The 18,997-nt window shown below is 38.5% G+C and overlaps 2 protein-coding genes across 2 annotated transcripts in view; both read right to left on the bottom strand.

Moving 5' to 3' along the window:
• LOC113569091 (uncharacterized) overlaps positions 1 to 18,997 on the bottom strand; it is a 207,949-nt gene that overhangs the window by 106,978 nt on the left and 81,974 nt on the right. The window contains exons 28-29 of the mRNA XM_081714267.1: positions 15,337 to 15,807; positions 9,993 to 10,448 (exon numbers count right to left, since the gene is read on the bottom strand). Of these exons, the coding sequence (XP_081570393.1) occupies positions 9,993 to 10,448; positions 15,337 to 15,807 (927 nt within the window). The remainder of the gene's footprint in view (positions 1 to 9,992; positions 10,449 to 15,336; positions 15,808 to 18,997) is intronic.
• Positions 4,945 to 9,277, bottom strand: LOC145657871 (uncharacterized). The gene is made up of 7 exons (XM_081714268.1): positions 8,583 to 9,277; positions 8,262 to 8,501; positions 7,853 to 8,110; positions 7,163 to 7,468; positions 6,748 to 7,017; positions 5,877 to 5,960; positions 4,945 to 5,787 (listed from the first exon to the last, which is right to left on the bottom strand). Exons 1-7 carry the CDS (start codon positions 8,912 to 8,914, stop codon positions 5,721 to 5,723), a joined length of 1,557 nt encoding a protein of 518 aa, XP_081570394.1. The 5' UTR covers positions 8,915 to 9,277; the 3' UTR covers positions 4,945 to 5,720.

Below are 18,997 nucleotides of genomic sequence, written 5' to 3'. Positions count from 1 at the left end.
TAGGATTTTCACACCAATCTGAGTGAAATTGGAGTCAAAATATTTGCAAGAGTCTGAATCTCAATAATTATTTAAACAAAAACCTGACATAAAAAATACAGCTGTCCTATTTCAGTCTAATATTAGTAGTAGAAAGTAGTAGTACAAAGGTCAGGCTTTAACTTTAACTTTAACTAGCTGTAACTCCTGAACGACATGTTCAGATTTCATGAAATTTAAAAGACTTATACCAGTATTGACTTTGAGGTAGCTTACCAAATGTAGCAGTTTTGTCAATATGGGGCATTATAATATGCAAATAACTGTTTCTCAACAACTACTCTTCTGATAAAGATGAAATTTTGCATACTGCTTCTGTAAGCAAGCTGGAGGATTGCTAATGCTGAGTCAAACATTGGCTAATGTTTTTCAGGTAATTGACTAATCATTTTTCAGTGGGCTTCAAAGGATGTAATGTAATTTAGTAAGAACTGGCTTCAGTGGACTGCTACAATGTTGATTCTTGTAGAAATTACTTTGAATTTAACTATCCTACTGCTTTTTATGTTGCTGATTAACTGTAACACACTAGTTGTAGGACCTTTCTCCAATCTTCACAAATTTGGTAGCAAAATATTGATGAGACTGAAACATGTTGATATTTGTATGGAGTATGGCCCCTACATACCTATCAATCCTTCCAAGGTGTACTGATTCATTCAAAACAGCTGAAAAAAAATTAAGACTTCTTTGAGTAATTCTTATGAAACTTGACATGAGTATTGATTTATGGACTTTGAGCTAGCATGGCAATTATAGGACATTTTTGCCAACAGAGCCCCTCTGACATATGAAAAGGTATTTAAAAAAAGAAAAATGAGTCAATCCCATTGTGTACCAATTGTGCATGAGAAATGCAGTTTATACAGTGCAATACTTTGTGACTATTCCATAAAAAAGTTCAATACGTTTCATAAACCTTTTTTTAGCCTGATTTTTGATACCTAAATTAGTTGGGCAAATGCACCTTTCAAACAAGTCAGTGACCTTTTGATCTAGAGATACCTTTTAAATGTAAAAAATGCAGATCTTCTTATAAATAATTATCAAAAATATGTGTATTTAACTATCAATCCCCAAGAGCAGGATTTTTATTAATAGGCTAAAACTTAGCCATAGAGTGTTAGATTATCACCAAACTTCAATGGTGTATATGAACATACTGTGAATGCAAGTACATTTGGGGTGAACTGACCTGGGGGAACTATATTTCTTAGTCATGTCGAATCAGAAAAAAAAAATATATATATATATAAAGCAATTCAGCAGAGAAAATTGAGAGATTGGTTTCAAAATACAACATTCCTGGAAACAAAACCTCAAAACCAACCACAAAGGCTGGTGAACTTAATATGGAATGTCATCAGCAACCAAGTTGTGCAGATGTGATAAAATGATTGGACCCCTTAATTGCCACCTGCAGCTATAATAAATGTAATTCTAATGTATGTCATGAATTCCCAAGATGAAGGAAGTTAGACATTTCAATAGCAACACACCTCCCTTGATGAAATGACTGGGTACAGAAACTAGTTGACCAGAAAGGCCAGAAAAATAGCACAACCACAGCCTTCAAACCAGATAACAAACCTGCTTAATGCTGACAAAGTTGTTTTTTTTTTCAAATACAAAATACAGACTCACTCTCAATAAATAACCATTTGATGAACTAATGCAGAATATAAATTAAGACAGTGACACAAGCTTTACTTTAGTTACTAAGCATTTAGGTTTGGGTGTTTTTAGGACTTGGTGGGATGGTTATGAGAAAATATTGGCATATTAGATAAGCAGAAAAATACTATGGATGGGTTCAACACATGATGTGCGTACTCGTTTGACTTTGGATCTATTGGATCCCGCCAATAACTGTTGAAAAGAAAAATGACCACCTGAATGCTAAAACATTTAATGGAAATAAATGTCTTATGCAATACGAGAATTATGGAAATCGGGTCATCTTTGGAATAGAGAGGAGCGTTAGGCACATACTAATAATATTAATACATTTTTAGAGACACACAATATCCCTCATGTAGTTAGTACAAACTCGCTAGACCTAATGGTACAGAACCTGTTATTAATACAAACCCACTAGACCTAATGGTATAGATCCTGTTATTAATACAAACCCACTAGACCTAATGGTATAGATCCTGTTATTAATACAAACCCACTAGACCTAATGGTATAGATCCTGTTATTAATACAAACCCACTAGACCTAATGGTATAGATCCTGTTATTAATACAAACCCACTAGACCTAATGGTACAGAACCTGTTATTAATACAAACCCACTAGACCTAATGGTACAGAACCTGTTATTAATACAAACCCACTAGACCTAATGGTATAGATCCTGTTATTAATACAAACCCACTAGACCTAATGGTATAGATCCTGCTATTAATACAAACCCACTAGACCTAATGGTACAGAACCTGTTATTAATACAAACCCACTAGACCTAATGGTATAGATCCTGTTATTAATACAAACCCACTAGACCTAATGGTATAGATCCTGTTATTAATACAAACCCACTAGACCTAATGGTATAGATCCTGTTATTAATACAAACCCACTAGACCTAATGGTATAGATCCTGTTATTAATACAAACCCACTAGACCTAATGGTACAGAACCTGTTATTAATACAAACCCACTAGACCTAATGGTACAGAACCTGTTATTAATACAAACCCACTAGACCTAATGGTATAGATCCTGTTATTAATACAAACCCACTAGACCTAATGGTATAGATCCTGTTATTAATACAAACCCACTAGACCTAATGGTATAGATCCTGTTATTAATACAAACCCACTAGACCTAATGGTATAGATCCTGCTATTAATACAAACCCACTAGACCTAATGGTACAGAACCTGTTATTAATACAAACCCACTAGACCTAATGGTATAGATCCTGTTATTAATACAAACCCACTAGACCTAATGGTATAGATCCTGTTATTAATACAAACCCACTAGACCTAATGGTACAGAACCTGTTATTAATACAAACCCACTAGACCTAATGGTATAGATCCTGTTATTAATACAAACCCACTAGACCTAATGGTATAGATCCTGTTATTAATACAAACCCACTAGACCTAATGGTATAGATCCTGTTATTAATACAAACCCACTAGACCTAATGGTATAGATCCTGTTATTAATACAAACCCACTAGACCTAATGGTACAGAACCTGTTATTAATACAAACCCACTAGACCTAATGGTACAGAACCTGTTATTAATACAAACCCACTAGACCTAATGGTATAGATCCTGTTATTAATACAAACCCACTAGACCTAATGGTATAGATCCTGTTATTAATACAAACCCACTAGACCTAATGGTATAGATCCTGTTATTAATACAAACCCACTAGACCTAATGGTATAGATCCTGCTATTAATACAAACCCTCAGCAAAACGCCATCAGAGGCACAGACCAAAAGGGTCAGGAAATAATTGGAGACAGCAACAGTACTAAAATAAAGCAAGTCAAAAAACAAAAGCAGACAGAGACAAAAAACAGGTAGCAAACAAAACACCGGGAAAAAAAAGTTTTAGAAATGCCCACAATGAAAGGATGGCAAGACTCCACAAAGATAGGGGTTTAGGCCTGGGTAATGACTGTAGACTAATAGGTAGACTCACCTCTGAACCAGTTCTGGAAACGGTTAGAATTCAGAAGATCTTTGGCGCTTATAGCTGGTGGTGCATCCAGGTTGATGAATGAGGGCAGACCTGACACTGAAAAACTGTCAAATGGCTAAAACAAAACAAAACGTTTTAACTCATCTTAAGTGTGCAGCACCAAACAACAATCACTTTCCTTCTATAAGCCGATTTATCATTATTCAGGGGTGACAAGCTACAGAAACCTCAATATAGTTTCATCACATCAAATTCATGTTACCTATCCTGCTTACACTACATGATTATCACTGTGTTAACTATCTGCTAGATAAAGTAAATTAATTCACCTGGTCACCAAATTTAACTTGGGCTGATAAATGACATTATTGAATATTGTCATAATTTTTAAATTTGTGACAATATAATGCAAATGATTGTTCTGTTGATTTGTGTCACATATCAAGACCACTTTTTAAAGATTTTGCCTTTATTTAATCATTTTCTTGTACAAGCTTTTTCATCTGTGGCTAGTTAACATGTATACAGTAGAAAAGATTGCATTTGATTATAGTCCACACCAACACAAAATTGATACATTTCTTAAAAAGAAACTTAAAGACATAACAGATTTTTCAGTCTGGCAAAGCATGCTGCAGTCTGTGCAGATGAAGCAGAGACTCTGGTACCAGTGACCTCCTCTCCAGTAGACAGTGAGAATGGACGAGCTTGATCAGAAAAAGGGGATCAATATGCCAGTTAGACAGTGTTTTGGTTTCCAACCAAATGGACAACACGGCAAACTTGTTTAATTAGCAAACTTGTTTAGTGTTACATAAAATAAAAATAAATAAAATCTCAACTCGGTGTAACTTCTTTCATTTAAATTCACTGGGCAAGTGTCACGATCAGTCCCTTCCATGTCTTGTGTTTTGCTCCATTCCATAGTTTTGTTTTGTCCTCACATTGATTGCTTACACCTGTCGCTCATTTCTAGTTTTGTGAATTTCATGTATTTAAACCCTCGTGTGCCTTGGTCATGGCTGTTAATTGTTTCATTGATGTTTGACTGTTTGAAGGTTGTTTCTTTGTACTTCATGCCTTTGTGTTTCCCAGTCCTGAGTGTTCCCTTGTCTTAGTTATAGCCTGTTTCCCTAGTTTGCCTTCGTGTGTTTTTGCTTTGTAATGTATCCCAGTACTCTCCGTGTCGGCTCTATGACCCCGGACCGTATAAACGACTCTGATTTTGGATTTGCACAGATGCTTTATTCAGAAAAACATGAGTATATACAGATGGCAAAGCAGATGAGTTAGTGGAAAATGTAAATTATATAGCAAGTGCGACATATTCAGACATGATAGAATAGGCAGTATCAAAAACGATACAGTTTATCACTACAAGTCTATAAGGATAGACTGTTTACAGAAAAGGGAGTCACAGTGTAGGAAATTCTAACAAGAGGGATGTTCCAGCAGTAAACATACAGATAAATTAATATTCCATAATGACAGTAGGGATGGGTGTTACGTGGCACTGAGAAGTGAATGTTGATAATGAGACAATTTCATCATTATCAGGAGGCCTGATTCATACTGGAAACAGTAGAGGATCACAGACCACATACATTTACTCATTATTTCTGGTAAGAACATTTCTGGTAATTGATCAAGTTGTACTCTGTCATAATTGTAAGTTGCTTTGGATAAAAGCATCAGCTAAATGCCATAAATGGAAATTTAAGTGATGAGTTCTGGTTTCAGCTCTATGATCAGTAAATACTGTATATGACTTAAGAACACAGAAGAATACACTTCATTTATCCCAGAGTAGAATGTTCCCTGACTAGGAACTGAGCCCTGTTCATAGGGACTTACTTGAACTTGAACTTGAACTGTTCATAGGGACTTACAGTACTGATATACCTGAAACTATTTGCGGTCAACTTCATGATATATTTTTCCATTAACAACAAAACTATATTTTACACACTCATGACAACCTATTAAAAGTACATTAACATCACCAGATTTCAAAGCGCTTGTCCGAGATGAAGAGCTGTCTGTCTGTAATTCTGTTGTTGAAGAGTCTGTAAAATCAAAACAGGTTTTTAAATTTTAAACTCAAATAAATACAGCCTTATTTTACATGTCTAAACACACACACACACACAGTTACCTCACAGTGTGAATATTGTTGTTGGTGGAGACAGTATCATAGATCCTCTTTGCTGACACGTCAGTGATGTCATTGTGACTGAGGCTGAAATTATATGGATTATTGTTACCACATTGTTCAGGATTCCCAAACACACCTCCCTCTACTAAATCACAATGTAATAGTATAAGAACCTGTAGGTTTACATTTCAATGAATTAATGAATGAATAAACAAATGATTGAATTAGCAAATGGATGAATAAGCAAAGAAATAAATAGTATATTTGTGTCAGTGGACCTGAGCCATTAATGGAAAGATAATTATGCACTTTGACATTTTAAAGGACACATCATAAACAAAATGTCATTTTGTTCAGTTCTCATATACATGACTTGTTATTGTATCCATCAGGCATGACAATGAAACATGATGTGTCTGTTTTGTTATATTTCTCTTTTTATAGATAACATGTGATTCTACAAGCTGTTCAGATTTGCTACAGAGGTCCATCCTGCCCAGTATAGACAGTGATCAGTGATCCAGGCAGCCATTGAGAGAGGTTGTCATTACCAAATAAAATCCTCTAGAAAATCAGGCTTTTTTTGGGGTTTGTTTTTGTAATCTTTACAAAACACACAGTTCTTGAAGGAGCACAGGATATGACTGAATGAACAAAGTTACATTTATATAGATCCTTTCAAGGAACACACGATGGTTTACAATGAACACACACAGCTTCTACATTCAGTCACATGCTGGATATTGTGTTAAATTGTTTTTAAAAAGAGTAAAATGTGTCTCCTTTAAACATTTGTTATATCTGTGTTAGTGTTCACTGTGGACTCAACATCAGACTCTCTACACATCCCTCCTCCCGCTTGTCCACTCACTCCAGGATGTGGGCTTTGTGCAGGTGTGGGAACAGCATCTGCAGGCAGTGGTCAGTGAGCTGACAGTGGCTGAGGTCCAGTTCTGACAGCCCTTCAGAATGTTCCAGAAACAGCGCCAGTGACCTACAGGTCTGCTGGTCCAGCCGGGTCTGACTGAGGTCCACCATCTCACCCAGGGCCCGGGAGAGAGCCACAGCGCGTCTCACACACTCCAACTCAGTCCCCACACGGACAAGTGACAGAAACTGGAGCAGCGTGGCTTTACTGCAGCTGAACACACACAACATTCACCAACATGTTAAAAATTAACTAAAAATAACACTACTTACACACATTTTGTTTCATAGTACAGAGTTCTTTCCCCTTTTCCAGAATGTTTCCGTAGTTTGTGTGGTGTTGTGAGTCAGTGGCTTACTGCAGCGTGACTGTATGTAAAATAGGGAAGAGTTGCTCCACTCCAGGTTCCTCTATCTCACAGTCGTGTAGAGTGAGCTGTGTGTGCGTGTGAGCTCTCTGGATGACCATGGAGACAACTCTGCAGTCCTCAGTGCTCAGAGTCAGTGTGTGTGTCTGTGTGTCTGCTGTCAGGTCCATAGCAGAGCTGCAGGAGAAGTCCAGTCTGTGCTGCAGAGCAGAGAGCAGATCTGCTGCTGCTGCCCCCTGCTGGAGTTCAGAGACACTGCAGCAGTGGAGCAGCCTCAGCAACAGCAGCCTGTCAACACTGAGAAAACAAAATACACAACCACACACACACACACACACACACACACACACACACACACACACACACAGTTAATTTCAGATAAATATGAATATTTGACCTAAATTTACCAGTTTCCGCCAGAAGTCATTTTATTCTGTTATAACGCAGTCCACAACAAATAAATTTCTAACGAATAAGCATCCATCAAATAATCAATGTCCTCTAGATTCAGTCCAAACACACCTATCTGACTCAGGACTCTCAATAAAATAAATTTATTGGTCAAAATGATGACCGAGAACCTCTTTACACACCTATATCACACACCTTCAATATAACATTATATAGAGCAATTATGTCTGTTGGCCCCAAAGTCTGATGGACTGTGAGAAAAGTTCAAACCTGAGCCTGGAGACGTGTTTGAACAGAGGTAAAATGCTCCCTAGCTCCCCCTCTGGTATGGAGGTGAACAGCAGGCTGAGAGAGACTGCTGTGCAGTGCTGGAGGGTGAAGCGCAGGGCAGCACAGTGGACAGAGTCCAGCTCTCTGCTGTTCAGGTTGATGCAGTTCTTTGCTGAACTCAACAAGCTGGACACACAATGAGCAGAGCCAGTCTGATAGATCTCTCTGATGATGGACAGTACAAAGCTGGAGCTCAGTCTGCGGAGAAGACACACACACACACACACACACACACACACACACACACACACACACACACACACACACACACACAATTACTAAGTCTAATGTTGTGCAGTATAATTAAAGTGATTGGACTGATACATTGGACATCATTGTTTTCTTTCACCTTCTGATCTGAAGTCTGGCCAGTACAGGCAGAAGGTCTCTGGGGTTTTGCTGCTTAATGCTGCTCTTCCTAAAGTCCACAGTAACAGTTTGATACTGCAGGAAATAGTGAATCACTTCCCAGTTCAGAGTGCAGGAAGTCAGTTCTCCGCCCACTTTCTGCAGGAAGCAGCGAGTAAGCTCCTCCTCCTGAGCTTCATACACCACTACAACCAGATGCTGGAGAGTCTCTTTACTCAACCTGCACATACACATAATAAAATGACATTATAAACTGATACTTTTTAAAAAAAATAATAACTGACAAACTATCCACACAGACCTGATAGTCAGAGGGCCCTGGTGACACAGTAGGACAGTGAGAGACTGGGCCTCCATCTTGTACTCAGTCAGGTTCAGGCACTGGACATGCCAGAGTCTCAGGAGAGAAGCCAAGCTGCTCAGGACCCTGGACAGCGCCCCCTCTGTCTGCTGTGTGCTGCTCAGGATGAGTGAAAGCTCCTCAACAGTCACTGTAGCAGGAGATCTCACTGCCCCCAGAGCTCGTACCATTCTCACCACCACACCACCACTCAGCCTGCAGAAAAAACACCATGTATAGGGTTTAATATTCTCACCACCACACCACCACTCAGCCTGCAGAAAAAACACCATGTATAGGGTTTAATATTCTCACCACCACACCACCACTCAGCCTGCAGAAAAAACACCATGTATAGGGTTTAATATTCTCACCACCACACCACCACTCAGCCTGCAGAAAAAACACCATGTATAGGGTTTAATATTCTCACCACCACACCACCACTCAGCCTGCAGAAAAAACACCATGTATAGGGTTTAATATTCTCACCACCACTCAGACTGCAGAAAAAACACCATGTATAGGGTTTAATATTCTCACCACCACTCAGCCTGCAGAAAAAACACCATGTATAGGGTTTAATATTCTCACCACCACACCACCACTCAGCCTGCAGAAAAAACACCATGTATAGGGTTTAATATTCTCACCACCACTCAGCCTGCAGAAAAAACACCATTTATAGGGTTTAATATTCTCACCACCACACCACCACTCAGCCTGCAGAAAAAACACCATTTATAGGGTTTAATATTCTTAGTTAATTCAGTCTGCACTGCAAAGTAACAAAGTCATGAAGAAATGAGTTTGAGGAATTAAAAAGTAGATCTAATTAATTTAAAAGTAAACAAGATGATTCAGAATATCATTATCAAATAGTATAATTAATGTAACGTGCCTGAGTGTCTGCAGGTGTGTGATGTGTGTGAAGAGAAGCCGGGCTCCTCTGAGAGAGATGGCTCGTGGGTTTAGAGTGAGGTTGAGTGTGGATGCTGACAGCCCCATCACTCTCCCCACAGCTCTGCAGCTGGAAGTGGGTAACTCTCCTCCCAGAGAGAGGGTGAAGCCCAGGGCTTGGAGCAGAGGAGACACCTGCTGTGTCTGCTCTCTGGACCAGAGCTCTTTACACAGAGACGGGACACACTGCTCAGCACCACTGAAACTGCAAACAAAATCGCTTATAAACAACACAAACAAGGAAACATGTATAATCAGTATTTGGATCAGTAGGTGTTTGAAAAAAGGCACAAAATCTTTTTAACCCAAGGGTCATTCAGTAGCATTACACTAATTAAGTTAAATTAAAAATACAATATACACTTCAAAACATTACTGTGAAACATGAACCACAAAATATCAAGTTCAAACCTCAGCTGGGAGATGTAGGGCAGACACTGAAGGAAACTCCTCACTTCACTCTCTTCATCTGACCAGCCTCTCAACTCTACTGGTTTCTTCCCTGTTTGGAGTTTCAGCACTTCTAGGAAGAGGGAGGTCTTTCTCTCTGAGAGGTCTATGTACCAGACTGCAGGAGCTGACTGGTAAACTGGCTGTAATGCTGGAAGGACACTCCTGCCTGTTTGAGTCTCATAGTCCTTCACTTGTGAGAACAGATCCAGCAGGAAATCACACTGATTTTTAGAACTGTCATTCTCATCATGTCCATCTAAAGGGAAGGTTGTGTAGCTGCACACAGATGTCAGCAGCTTAGTGAAACTCTCCCCTGTAGCTGCATCACACTCTGCTGCTGCAACAGTCAGCTTCAGCAGAAACTCTAATCCAGATCTTCTCTTGTGTAAATTATAATAAAAAGGATGCTCAAACCTGTTGGAATACAAAGAGTCAATAAGAGACATTTAACAAAAATAAAACAATAAAAAAGCAGAAACCTAATTAATAACAAAGTAAAAACAGACAGTGGCCAAGCTCACATTAACTGTCAATCAGCTTCAACCAGCTCAATCATACAACCCTGCAGGTAGAACAGCTCAAACTGAAGTGGCACAAATTAATTCAACTGGCGGTGTACAGCAGGTGTGAACACAATGTATACAATGATTGTTCTCCACCCATAATGCATCCTACTGGAGAAAGTTTGTTTCTTCAGCTTCATTGACTAAGAAATTGAATGCCAAATGATATTATACATTTCATGATTTCATGTTTTACATTTGTTTTTTTCGCTTGACCATTTAACACGGGATATGATGCCTGTAAAGATGAGGGTGAAGTGCTGGAGGTCAAAGGTCACTGCGCTCAGCTCCACTACACTGAAGAGCACTACTACACTCCACTATAGTGATGCCTAACTATGTGTTCCTTTCTGTTGCTTCTGTTCGTTTCCGCCCCTTGTTCCAGTTTTCCCCACCCTTGATTTGTCTCATCTGTTTCTTTTCTGATTTGATTGCTCTGTGTATTTATACCTCGTGTTTCTGTGTCTTCATCTCTTGGTTTTTTGGGCTGTCTTCACCCTTTTTGTTTGAGTAGTGATGGACAGAGGAAACCATTGCAGTGCTTGAAATGGCCTACTACATACTACTGAAATACTGATAGGGCCACCAAACCAGTACGCTGTATGCAGTATGAGAATAAAATACATTTTTCTAGTATGAGAAAGATACCCAAATGACGTCCTACTCCAGCCTAATATTCCAGTACGCGACCAGAGCTCTTTGTAGCGTACTGCATCCCGTATGCAACGGTGGCAGGAAATCTTTCACAAGTGGGCGGAACCTTCATACGCTCACATGACTTCGTAGCATGGTTTGCATTTGGTGCATAAAGGACACTACACTGCATACTGCTTTGGGGACCAGTATACAGTAAACACTATGTAGTAGGCTATGTTTGGAGCTTCTTCCTGACAGTGTTGGTAAAAGATTTGAAACATTGGAGCATTGAAAGGCGATGCCAAAACAGTGACCCCTGGTGGTTTTTGAAAATTATAGCAGTCATAATTTCAAAACTGTGAAGTACAGGAAAGTATACAACACAACACCATTTTCATATTTCATTTAAAAAATCTGATGATCATTAATGATGTTTAGTTGTTAACGTTCTACAATAAAATGTTGAAAATAATTGTTTCCCTTTTTATGCGAAAATGTAATACAATAAAATGCTGCAAACTGCACTGGGAGACAACAGGTTGACATGTTCTGAAAGTTTTGTGACGTTTCTTCCCCCTTTTGGCTTCCATATTTTCCAGAAAATTTCAAGTTTTGTAGTAAAAGGATTTCACCCCCTTATAGCTAGCAAGTTATAGGACAGTGCTAAACCTAACCAACAGTCCCACCACTATCCAGTCATTAGTCACATGGTAATAGTAACTATCATACAAGCTTCAGTACACTGTGTTGAATCAATGTGCTTTGCAATAGTGATATGAGCTTTGGTGCCTCAGTATCAAACATCATGCCACTACACTGGAGTTCTACTGTATGTATTCTTGCCCTGCCTGTTCGTTTTCCATATTATTCTCTGTTCCCGTGTTCTTAATCTGTTTTTTATTACTTTTACCTCCGTGTTTCCCTTCCTGGTTATCCTCGCTTTGTTTTTTGTTTATCATGCATTCTGGAAATCTGCTCTTGGATTATGTTTCTGTTTTTCCTAATAAACAAAGTTCAACAACACACTTGTGTCTTGCCCTGCCTCTCTCATTGTGACAGCTAATCTCAAGGTCAAAACATTAGCTTCACTGAGAGATGCACCTATATTTAACAATACCAAGTATCCACACAGAGTTTCTAATTACATTAACATGTCTACATATAAGGACATTTTTCAGGACATCTGAATATTTTCAAAAATTAGATTTTTTAAAAAGGTGGGTTTAAATGATACAGCACAAAAAAAGCATGCCGACTACAGGCAATAAGCAATCTTTGAATGAGAATAACATAATATTTCTGTGTGTGGGTAAAATAATAATATGATGCTTAGTCTACGTTATATTTGGGCTCCATGCATGCAAATATATCTTTTATTTAAAAATTAACACATTGTCTTTTTAACCATTAGTCACGTTGAAACCATTTAAGCCTAGTAAACTCCATTTAAAATGACCTTAAAGTGTTTTAATGAGGAGTTCCTCCAAGTGCGAACTTGTATCAGTTTTCGCTGTACTGGCTGCAAGTAATAAGTTACGATATGCATAATAAATGCTAAATTTAATGGAATAAATGAATAACAAATATGAGGTTGCGAGTCTGTTTCCAATCCTGGCAGGTCCTGTGTGACTGGGGTTGGAGCTTCACTCAAACAGACCTTTTACATCTTGTTCTGGATTATAATCTGGCTAGTGGAATTCAGTGCCCTTTCTCCACTGGGAGAAAATGATTTTACCATTTTATGTGAGATCATCTGGAGCAGACCATTCACAAATCAGAACAGTTTCCTGTGGCTACAGTGAGGACCTCAGCTGATACTGGAATATTCACCCACTGCTTTGATATGCTCATCTCACAGATGTCACAACAAAACCCCAGAATATCTACAATGTAGATGAGACAGGATTTGACTGGTCCATGACAAATCCTGTAAGATTATGTACCGGAGTACAGGTGGAAGTGGGAGGGAACAGAACCGTCTGCATCACTGGGAATGTTGCAGTTCTTGGTGTCAAGGTTGTTGGAGAAGATGGTGCTTTTAGACTATTTCATAAATCTCTTCCTTAAAGAATCCACTCAGTTCTCAGACTGAACTTCCCACAGGGTTTTAATATTTGATGGTCAAATCTCCAATGTGTTCCAGGGACTGGGGGCTTTGTTTCATTTTTTAACACTTAACCTCTTACTGAATAAATGCTGCTGCTGTTAATTCCTTGTAAACTATTGTCGGGAATGGCTGTCATCCTGCCGCCCCGGTTGTCATGGTTTCCGTGTCGTCTGTTTTCCTGCACTCCCTGCTTCCATGCCTTGGTTTCGTTTTCTCCACCCATCATTTGATTGCTTGCACCTGTCCCTCATTTCTACCTTTGGTTCATGTATTTAAACCCTGTTGTGTGTCTTGGTTGGGGCTGTTCATTGATGGTTATATATGTTTATTCTAATGGTTGTTTCTTTGTACTCCGTGCCTTCGTGTTATCCTAGCCTCTGTGTTTCCTGCTCTGTTATAGCCTGCTTATCCTGTGTGCTTTCGTGTGTTTAGTTCTCGTCGCTGTTTGTGTTTAGTTACTCGTGTATTCTAGCCCTTGTCTCGTTTGTCATGTATCCCCGTGCTCTCCGTGTTGGTTCAATGACCCTGAACTGTTAGAACGACTCTGATTCTGGATTTGCCCCTATTAAATCTCGCTCTTCTCCACACGTGTGTCCGCCTCCTTACCGCTCAATATTACAACTATACTTTATAATTTGTCAGTAAATCATGATGTAGTCTTATTTGGAACACACAAGCTTAAAACGTGCTACTGTACCAGTTAAGCCGCTGCCAGAATTTTGACTTACTTAATAAAATATCTATTTTAAATTATAAAATGGACATTTTATAATATAATAAATACATTTTCAAATCAGAGATTAATCTTTTATTTGCCCAACAGAGATCCAGTTTAAAATCAGTCCAATATTAGTTCATATGGAAAACGCCTGAAAAATGATTTTGGTGGGCTTATTGGATACAGTTAATGAGCTGTTATAATGTTAGTATGGAAATTAGATGTAGTTTGATATCACACAGTTATTCTTGAAGCAATATATATGACATGTGATAAACAAGGAGTTTATGCAGAGCTTTTACATAAGGGTCCACGGTCTTGTGAACCAAGTGGTTAGAACTTGGACGTGTTTTGTGGTTTCTTTGTTTGTCGTGTTATTTGTTTGATTTTATTGATGAGTATGTATCCATTTTATAAAACAGGCCAGGTAGAGGGTTAAAAACAGAAATTAACATACAGATACAGACCAACAAATCACTGACATGATAGTAAAAATAACAAAGTACATTCAAGATCCCCATGTCAGTCCACAGAGCTCCATGAGAATAATCTGAGAACAGTCAATTTCTAAATAACTGAAGGGCCATAAATGTGGTGATACTGGTAGAGCTCCTTTCTTAAATCCACATACATTACTAGTAAGAGGTTTGTCACGTCTGCCTGTGACGGCTCCTCCTTTTACCAGCAGAGGTCGCTAATTTCTGAATGGCGACTAATTGTCACACTTGTTTATTACCGACCCTATTAAGGGTATTTAAACCCCTCACGGTTAAAGGTGTGACGTCTAAAACACTATGACATTAAACCTGCACTTGATTCTATGCTTTATCTGGGACTCCTTTGTGACACTTATCTGATACATGTTTGAGGTAGATTCATAAAAAATTACATCTCAGAACTTTTTCAGATTTTTCATATCACGTTACTATTGTGATTTGATGGCTGGTTTAATAATTTTACCCTCCTCAGCAAACACTTAAACTCTAATGTAGTCATTTATATGTACTTTGAAGGGAGGTTAATTTATTAGGTTAATTCAATCATTATTTCTGATTTAGTATCTGAATATGGAGTTGGCCAAACTTTTATATTCCTGAACTCATACCAAATGCAAATCAAAATTTAATTCACACATCTAACCTGCATCATCATCTGCTGATCACTCACAGAGACCAACTCACAAAAACAAAGACCAGCTAAAATCTTATTAACATGCAAAACAAAGAGTTTCAAAGTTAAACACATCTCCTGTAATACTTATAAAAGCTTCTCACTCACCTCAGCTGGGAGATGTAGGGCAGACACTGAAGGAAACTCCTCACTTCACTCTCTTCATCTGACCAGCCTCTCAGCTCTACTGGTTTCTTCCCTGTTTGGAGTTTCAGCACTTCTAGGAAGAGGGAGGTCTTTCTCTCTAAGAGGTCTATTTTCCAGACTGCAGGAGCTGACTGGTAAACTGGCTGTAATGCTGGAAGGACACTCCTGCCTGTTTGAGTCTCATAGTTCTTCACTTGTGAGAACAGATCCAGCAGGAAGTCAGTAAAGCACTTTTGTTCAATACAATCATCATCATCATCATCATCATCTCTAAAAGGGAAGGTTGTGTAGCTGCACACAGATGTCAGCAGCTTAGTGAAACTCTCTCCTGTAGCTGCATCACACTCTGCTGCTGCAACAGTCAGCTTCAGCAGGAACTCCACTGCTTCCATTTTATTGTCCTCATCATCATCATCAGCAAATTCACTAAACCTGTTGGAAAACAAGAGGGTCACAGAAAAGAGACTGAAAATAAAATAAAACAGGGATCCTGAAATGACACCTTAACCCACATAGTTTGGTGAAATAGTCTATTTATATTAACCCTCAATCAGCTTCAACCAGCTCTATCATACAAGCATGCAGGTAGAGCAGCTCAAACTGAAGTGGCACAAATGAACTGAACTGGTGGTGTACAGCAGGTGTGAGTACAGTGAAGACAATGATTGTTCTCCTACACCCATAATGCACCATACTGGAGAAAGTTTGTTTCTTCAACTTCATTGACTAAGAAATTGAATGCAAAATGATATTATACATTTCATGATTTCATGTTTTCCATTTGTTTTTATCGCTTGACCGTTTAACATGGGATATGATGCCTGTAAAGATGAGGGTGAAGTGCTGGAGGTCAAAGGTCACTGCGCTCAGCTCCACTACACTGAAGAGCACTACTACACTCCACTATAGTGATGCCTAACTATGTGTTCCTTTCTGTTGCTTCTGTTCGTTTCCGCCCCTTGTTCCAGTTTTCCCCACCCTTGATTTGTCTCATCTGTTTCTTTTCTGATTTGATTGCTCTGTGTATTTATACCTCGTGTTTCTGTGTCTTCATTTCTTGTTTTTTTGGGCTGTCTTCACCCTTTTTGTTTGAGTAGTGATGGACAGAGGAAACCATTGCAGTGCTTGAAATGGCCTACTACATACTACTGAAATACTGATAGGGCCACCAAACCAGTACGCTGTATGCAGTATGAGAATAAAACACATTTTTCTAGTATGAGAAAGATACCCAAATGACGACCTACTCCAGCCTAATATTCCAGTAGGCGACCAGAGCTCTTTGTAGCGTACTGCATCCCGTATGCAACGGTGGCAGAAAATCTTATACAAGTGGGTGGAACCTTCATACGTTCACATGACTTCGTAGCATGGTTTGCATTTGGTGCATACTGGATACTAAACTGCATACTGCTTTGGGGACCAGTATACAGTATACACTATGTAGTAGGCTACGTTTGGAGCTTCTTCCTGACAGTGTTGGTAAAAGATTTGAAACATTGGAGCACTGAAAGGCGATGCCAAAACAGTGACCCCTGGTGGTCTTTGAAAATTATAGCAGTCATAATTTCAAAACTGTGAAGTACAGGAAAGTATACAACACAACACCATTTTCATATTTCATTTAAAAAATCTGATGATCATTAATGATGTTTAGTTGTTAACGTTCTACAATAAAATGTTGAAAATAATTGTTTCCCTTTTTATGTGAAAATGGAATACAATAAAATGCTGTAAACTGCACTGGGAGACAACAGGTTGACATGTTCTGAAAGTTTTGTGACGTTTCTTCCCCCTTTTGGCTTCCATATTTTCCAGAAAATTTCAAGTTTTGTAGTAAAAGGATTTCACCCCCTTATAGCTAGCAAGTTATAGGACAGTGCTAAACCTAACAAACAGTCCCACCACTATCCAGTCATTAGTCACATGGTAATAGTAACTATCATACAAGCTTCAGTACACTGTGTTGAATCAATGTGCTTTGCAATAGTGATATGAGCTTTGATGCCTCAGTATCCAACATCCCGTCACTACACTGGAGTTCTACTGTATGTATTCTTGCCCTGCCTGTTCGTTTTCCATATTGTTCTCTGTTCTCGTGTTCTTAATCTGTTTTTATTAGTTTTACCTCCGTGTTTCCCTTCCTGGTTATCCTCACTTTGTTTTTTGTTTATCATGCTTTCTGGAAATCTGCTCTTGGGTTATGTTTCTGTTTTTCCAAATAAACAAAGTTCAACAACACGCTTGTGTCTTGCCCTGCCTCTCTCATTGTGACAGCTAATCTCAAGGTCAAACCATTATCTTCACAGAGAGATGCACCTATATTTAACAATACCAAGTATGCACACAGAGTTTCTAACTACATTCACATGTCTACATATAAGGACATTTTTCTGGACATCTCAATATTTTCAAAAATTAGATTTTTTAAAAAGGTGGGTTTAAATGATACAGCACTATAAAAAGCATGCCAACTACAGACAACAAGCAATCCTTGAATTAGAATAACTTAATATTTCTCTATGTGGGCAAAATAATAATATGATTCTTCGTCCACGTTATATTTGGGCTCCATGCATGTAAATATATCTTTTATTTAAAAATTAACACATTGTCTTTTTCACCATTAGTCACTATGAAACCATTTAAGCCTAGTAAACTCCATTTAAAATGACCTTAAAGTGTTTTAATGAGGAGTCCCTCCAAGTGCGAACTTGTATCAGTTTTCACTGTACTGGCTGCAAGTAATAAATTACGATATGCATAATAAATGCTAAATTTAATGGAATAAATGACTAACAAATATGAGGTTGCAATGTGATTTTAAAGGTGGTTTAGACTATTGTGTTCAAGTCTGTTTCCAATCCTGGCAGGTCCTGTGTGACTGGGGTTGGAGCTTCACTCAAACAGACCTTTTACATCTTGTTCTGGATTATAATCTGGCTAGTGGGATTCAGTGCCCTTTCTCCACTGGGAGAAAATGATTTTACCATTTTATGTGAGATCATCTGGAGCAGACCATTCACAAATCAGAACAGTTTCCTGTGGCTACAGTGAGGACCTCAGATGATACTGGCATATTCACCCACTGCTTTGATATGCTCATCTTTCATACGTTCACATGACCTCATAGTATGGTTTGCATTTGGTGCATAAAGGACACTACACTGCATACTACTTTGGAGACCAGTATGCAGTATACAGTATATACTGAGTGCAGTATTCAGTATACACTATGTAGTAGGCTACGTCTGGAGCTTCATTCTGATGGTGCTGGTAAAAGAGTCGAAACATTTGGGCATTGAAAGGCGATGCCAAAACAGTGACCCCTGTTGGTCGTCTGAAATTAAAGCAGTCATCCTTTCAAAACTGCGAAGCAAAACAAACCATACAACACACCACCATTTTCATATTTCATTTAAAAAATCTGATGATCATTAATGATGTTTAGTTGTTAACACTCTACAATGAAATGTTTAAAATAATTGTTTCCTTTTTCATGTGAAAATGTAATACAATAAAATGCTGCAAACTGCACTGGGAGACAACAGGTTGACATGTTCTGAAAGTTTTGTGACGTTTCTTCCCCTTTTTGGCTTCCATATTTGCCTGAAAATTTCAA

Source organism: Electrophorus electricus, chromosome 5 (assembly GCF_041902795.1).
Source record: "Electrophorus electricus isolate QZ-2024a chromosome 5, ASM4190279v1, whole genome shotgun sequence".
NCBI classification, from domain to species: Eukaryota; Metazoa; Chordata; class Actinopteri; order Gymnotiformes; family Gymnotidae; genus Electrophorus; species Electrophorus electricus.
Note: the sequence above shows the minus strand (reverse complement) of the source record. Positions and strands in the feature narration are given on the sequence as shown.

Excerpts from the sequence above, each read along its gene's own strand:
- LOC145657871 (XM_081714268.1), bottom strand. The coding sequence starts at position 8,914 with ATGGTGTTTTTTCTGCAGGCTGAGTGGTGGTGTGGTGGTGAGAATATT. Across the intron at positions 8,111-8,261 it reads GCCAGACTTCAGATCAGAAG|ACTGAGCTCCAGCTTTGTAC; the intron begins GTGAAAGAAAAC and ends TCTTCTCCGCAG. Across the intron at positions 5,961-6,747 it reads CACAAAGCCCACATCCTGGA|CCTCAGTCACAATGACATCA; the intron begins GTGAGTGGACAA and ends ATATAATTTCAG.